Here is a 5732-nt window from a genome sequence, read left to right on the forward strand (position 1 = left end):
CGGGAACAGCTTGCGTACTGCGCGTGAGGACGTCACGTCTCTGAGCATGGTTGGTCCTGCGGATCCAGTTGGTTTCTGCGCAGACGTCCCTGTTTAAGGTGAGTCTTGCGGGTCCAACTGGGCTCTGCTGGGACCTACCTCTTCAAACTATATTGTAGCTTTTAGAAAGAAATAATCAAACATACAAAAATAGACCACTGTGCAGTATTAATACTTTTCTGTAAATAATCAAACATCCGATGTTTTAGTTCAATTTTAAAATTCTAAGTGTCAAAATTTTCAATGAAGCTGGCATTATATATTTACCAAATTATCAAATCCAAGTTGAAATTTCATAATTATCTAGAAGCATATTAATCTAATCTTCTTAGGGGGTGTTTGGTACAGAGAATGGAATTGTAGAGAAATGGAATATAGAAATGGAATTGCAGAGAAAGAGAATTGGTCTGGAGAATGAGAATTGACTGTTCTGTTTGGTAGTACAGAGATTTCAGTAGAGAAATATAGCTGAGAATCATTTCTCTTGTTTGGTACATAGAAAATAAACAGAGAATTATATCAACTTTATCATTAGCACAAGTATTTTTTTCATAACAAATATTTATTATCACAACAAACCGAAAACGTTTTCAAGAAACGGACCATCAAGTAATCGCGTGCATAGGTGGAAACAAAGTGTAGAAACACTTAAAAAGGCCAAAAATAGCCATACCGCGGAAGCAACCACATAAACGCCCCTTAAAGTACCCAAAGCAAACGGATCTGACCACAATTGAATCCATAAACATCCAAAAATCAGCACTATAATGAGATTAATCTCATCATTTCAGTACGTAATAAGAGAAACTCCAACAAATACACACATTCGCCAAATTAGAACTTGCCCCGTCACCTGTTCGATCAAATCCCAAAGTAAAAACGAAAACCAATATAAAACTACAAACACTAACCATCTTATCATTTTGATTCAACAGAGTTGGTTACCATTACGTGATCCATATCCACAATAACAGATTTGAAGGTGAATGTCCACCGAAACCAGGTCCGCGACCTTGCAAACAAAATCATCAGCGAGTCCATAAACCCTAGAAATGTCTTTTAAATATTAACAAACAAATCAAAGAAAAAAAAGGCAAAACTAAGAACTGAAGTTGACACTCATTTGAACGTTTTGGAAAATTTGCTTCTCCTCCATGCTGCAGTTTCCAACAGCAACTCCCATGCAGAGCACCTTCTTCAGTTGGAACTTGACTGTTGCTTTGGTCTCGTTGACCTTTGCCTCAAGAGATTCCTGGTGGGAAACAAGGGTCGGGAACTTACCTGCATTTTAATAACAAAAATCATGGTGACAGTTTAAAAAGAGTAAGAGCAAATTGCATGAAAAAGACACAAGCTTTGTACATTCTCTTTATTTTTGCAAACAAATTTTACGAATTTTGTAAAAACCAATAACAATATCACTGCTTTTTATAAAAAATTACATTTTCCATAAAATCTTTATGCACATGGCAGCTGCATGGCATCACCAAAGCCACACAAGTAATTTACAAATAGAATATACAAACTTAAGGCTATTGCAAAGAAAACACTGTGTGCAGGGACTAATTTACACTTAATAAGATTGATAAATGTAAACACAACGTGTTGGTTTAGTAAGACAGAAAAATATAACTTACCAGCTTTGTTTAGACCAGGGCCCAACAAACGAGGAATCTGCTTGATGACAGACTCAGAAGCCAAGAAAGCTTGGTGCTTCTTAGCAAGTTTCTTCACTAGCTTCTTGTTCTTGTTCAGCTTCTTCAGACCCTCAACGTCCATATACTCAAGTCCAATCTTTTGGGCCTGCAAGTTTGCTTGAAAATAATTAGATTGCTTGAATAAACAAATTGACCAAACCATAGTTGTCATAAGCAAATAGCAAACGACAAGCTACCTATAAGCTAATTGACGATAATGAAATAGGGAATGCTATTTTATGTTTAGCTATACACTAGAAAAAAAAATTTCAGAAACATTTTACATGTATATTTTATCCAAATACAATGTTTTTATTATTAATACCCACACACACTATTTTATACAGCATATTTAACAACAACCTGCTATTTTATAGGTATATATTTATGTATATATTAAATCCAAAAAAACCAGAAATCTCACTACTTATCACGTGTAAAATCAGAAAGAAAGCAAAGCCCTAATGCCACACTGATCACTCGCTTGCTATGATCGCTATTAACAACTATGAACCAAACACTTCCGCATGATGCAATCTATTATAAACATCCCATTAAGACTATATTGGATTATTGGTCAAGTTCAAATTGTTCAAACAACCTATAACATCAACTCCCTTGTGTATATCACAGTTATCAGCAGAACTATTAATGTAACATATAACAATAGCATTACTCGTAAACCTTAATGTTCAATTAAATATACCATGCATTTTCACCGTTGAGTTAAATGAAATAAAAAATAACAATTAAATCACCTCTTCAACATGCTGAGCATCTCCAAGCATGCAAACCTTCAACTTGGGGCGAGGAATGTGCGGCAGTTTTACGGTACCGCTGAACCGCTTATCCTTTTGCGGATCATAATTCTTCAAACCAATTTGAAGCTCAATTGTTTCGGTAAAATTTCTCTTCTTCTCCTTGGCATCAGTAGTAATCTGAGTAATTGCCTCTCTCAGTGCTTCACTTTGAAGCTTACTACATAACAAATAATTAAAAAAAACATTAAACTTAGTATACACTAATTATCATTTTAAAACAACAGTTCTACAACAATCAATATTCAGTATTATTATTATTATTATTGTTATTATTATTATTAAATTTATCTAACTGAATCAATAAACATACCTCATTCTCAGAAGCTTCTCTTCTTGCTAATTTCACTTCTGCAAGCATAAAATAAAAAAATTAATAATAATAATAATAATAATAATAATAATAATAATAATAATAATAATAATTTCAGCATCAAAGAGATGGCTAAGCATCAAAAAATGGTGAAATTAAGATCTAAATACATATAATTAACAAGAGGAAGCTTGTTAATTAACAATAATAAGCATCTGATTACATGATGATACATTAACAATAATGTATGAGCACAGATTAAACTGAGAAATGAATAATAAGATGGTACCTCCGATAGGGTTTCAAAGTGGCCACAATACAGAGGCGAGTAGCTTATATTACCGTAATATATGAATGAGATTGAAACCCTAATGCTTACCCGAGACCACCACCGCTGTTGATTAGAGCTCCAAAACGAAACCCGGCAACGGCCATCATCGATGGAGAAAGCAGATTTAGAAGTCCAATGAAACATCACCATCTTACCTCCGTCATCTCAGTTGCCTAGGATTCAAAAATGGAAGCCGGCAACGACCGTCATCGGAAGAGATGAACGTCGAGAGAGCCTTTCATTTGCAGAAGAAAGAGTTTGAAAGGAAAAGGAGAAAAATGGGAGAAATGAACGTCGAGAAATCCAATTCTCCGCCTTTTTTAGAGAAACAAAATCAGAGAAATGGAAATGGTTTATTTCCATTTCTCACCTCTTTCTTTCATAAACAAACAAGAGAATTCTTTCCAATTCCATTTCTCACCCCTCAATTCCCTCTACCAAACACCCACTTAGAAGCGTCCTTAGGGTTGAATTGAAGTTATTAAACTTACCATTTAAATTTTAAACTTTATTCTTCACCAACTTCATTTTAGGTTGAGTTATTTTACAAACGTCAACAAAAATAAGAAACGTGACAAGGCATAATTAATTGACCTGTGTTAAGTGGGGACCAAAGAAAAAAAGAGTATAAAAATAATAGTTTTATTTTCTCTTTTCATGTGCAAGTCACATCAATTACTCAATTATTTTAAAACGTCTATAACTTTTTGATATGATATTTAAAAAAAAATATTTACCATAATAACAAGCGTTTTTTTATCTTTAATATGAGTATGAATTTGTTATATAAAAATAAAAAAAAAATTACGTCATTGCGTATTTTTGTTTGTCATTGTGTCTTTTTTCATTATTGCGTCTCTCTGCTTTTCATTGTGTTTTTTTTTTTTGTCATTGTGTTTTTCAAATCATCATTGTGTTTTTAAATGTAACAGTGTTGTGTAATAATAATACGTAAATATAATGATAAAATAAAAACAAATTATCTAATACATAAAACACAAAGATGAATACATATTACATAATAACCTGAAACTTAAAAACACAGTTATGAATACATATAACACAATGATTTGAAAGTAAAACACAATGATGAATACATATAACACAATGACCTGAAACGTAAAACACAATGAAAACTACATATTACACAATGACATGAACATAAAGTGAACATAAAACTTTTTTTTTCTCAAATTAAGTGAATGCCACAGGTCAATTCCGAACAAAAGACAACGGACGTATTACAAAATGACTAAAGCACAATATATTATTACTCAATCATTTTCTTCTTTTTTTTATTTTTTAATTTCTTAATTAAAACTAAGCAAATAAAAATAGATTAATATTCCATTTAATAAATAAAAAATAGATAAAAACACATAGATTATAAATTTAAAAATTCATAAATACTTGGAACAACTCTTTATTCAATAAACAAAATACATAAAAATATTATTCCCAATTCCATCGGCGTTTGACTTTCGTTATAATTTCATACATACCGCTATCGCGAGCGTTAATTTGTCTCATCATGTTTTGCCATTTCAAGCACACTTGGTCCTTCATTCGATCGTTTGATCCTCCCTCCAAAACAAAATAGTTACAAACTCGTAGCCAAAAACCTGACTTTCGTTGTTCCACGAGGTCCAGGTCTTCAGAAACACAGACCCAAGCCTTTGCTAACGCTACCTCTTCTTCATGGGTCCATATTCGTAACCCTACCCTAATTATCAATTGAGAATTTGGTTGCTCCATATTAGGTGATGGGTATTTGTTGGGTTATCTATCTAAGAAATAAAATAAAGATGGTTTTAAAATATTGAAATGGAGGTTTATTTTATTACATAAATAAAAGGTTTCTATATTATTTTAATGCCCGACGGTTATATTTATTAAAATGGGTGTCATTTGAATGTTACGTAGAGAACGCTACATCAGAAAATTGACCAAAAACATGGGCCAAAACGCCTACAATAAGGCCCGAGTACGGATGATCTTATACACTTTATAAAGCCTGATAAGATTTCTCCTATAAGCATATTATGATATTATCAGAAGAAGAATATAGAGAAAAGTTCAGTCTATCTATATGAGCACAAGAGATACACATTTATAGACACCTGCAATAAATTTTCTGTTCTCAATAATATTACACAAATTTGCAATTCAAACCAATCAGAAGTAATGGGTGTTCGTCCTCCAAAAAATAGGCATTTTACATCAAAGACAAGCTTTCATATACAGGCTACGAAGAATTCCCTCATTACTTTTGGTAATCACCGAACAGTTGAAATGAATGATTCTACTTTTTTCTTCAAAATCACGACTGTTATATTCGGATATCACGATGTTTCAGTTTCTTTGCAAGGTTTATGCTTGACTTTTTTGTCATAAATAATCAATTGTAACCGTTGGATTATAAAGGATTCAATTACGATAGAGAGACTGGTAAGCGGGCAGCAAACTCTGATGCAACCCCCTTTTAATGACAAAACTGATCATGCTTAAAACAAAGCTTGGGGTCTTCGACATCG

At 32.7% G+C, this 5732-nt stretch overlaps 1 protein-coding gene across 1 annotated transcript; it reads right to left on the minus strand.

Moving 5' to 3' along the window:
- Positions 1–1138: 1138 nt before the first annotated feature.
- Positions 1139–3237, minus strand: LOC143537061 (large ribosomal subunit protein uL1z-like). Its single transcript, XM_077030922.1, has 5 exons — positions 3157–3237; positions 2868–2905; positions 2495–2714; positions 1677–1842; positions 1139–1320 (listed from the first exon to the last, which is right to left on the minus strand). The coding sequence occupies exons 2-5, from the start codon at positions 2870–2872 to the stop codon at positions 1139–1141; spliced, it is 573 nt and encodes a 190-aa protein (XP_076887037.1). The 5' UTR covers positions 2873–2905; positions 3157–3237.
- Positions 3238–5732: the final 2495 nt, after the last annotated feature.

Source organism: Bidens hawaiensis, unplaced genomic scaffold (genome assembly GCF_021521415.1).
Source record: "Bidens hawaiensis isolate Kalapana, Puna unplaced genomic scaffold, B.hawaiensis_p1.1 tig00011078_1, whole genome shotgun sequence".
Taxonomy (NCBI): domain Eukaryota; kingdom Viridiplantae; phylum Streptophyta; class Magnoliopsida; order Asterales; family Asteraceae; genus Bidens; species Bidens hawaiensis.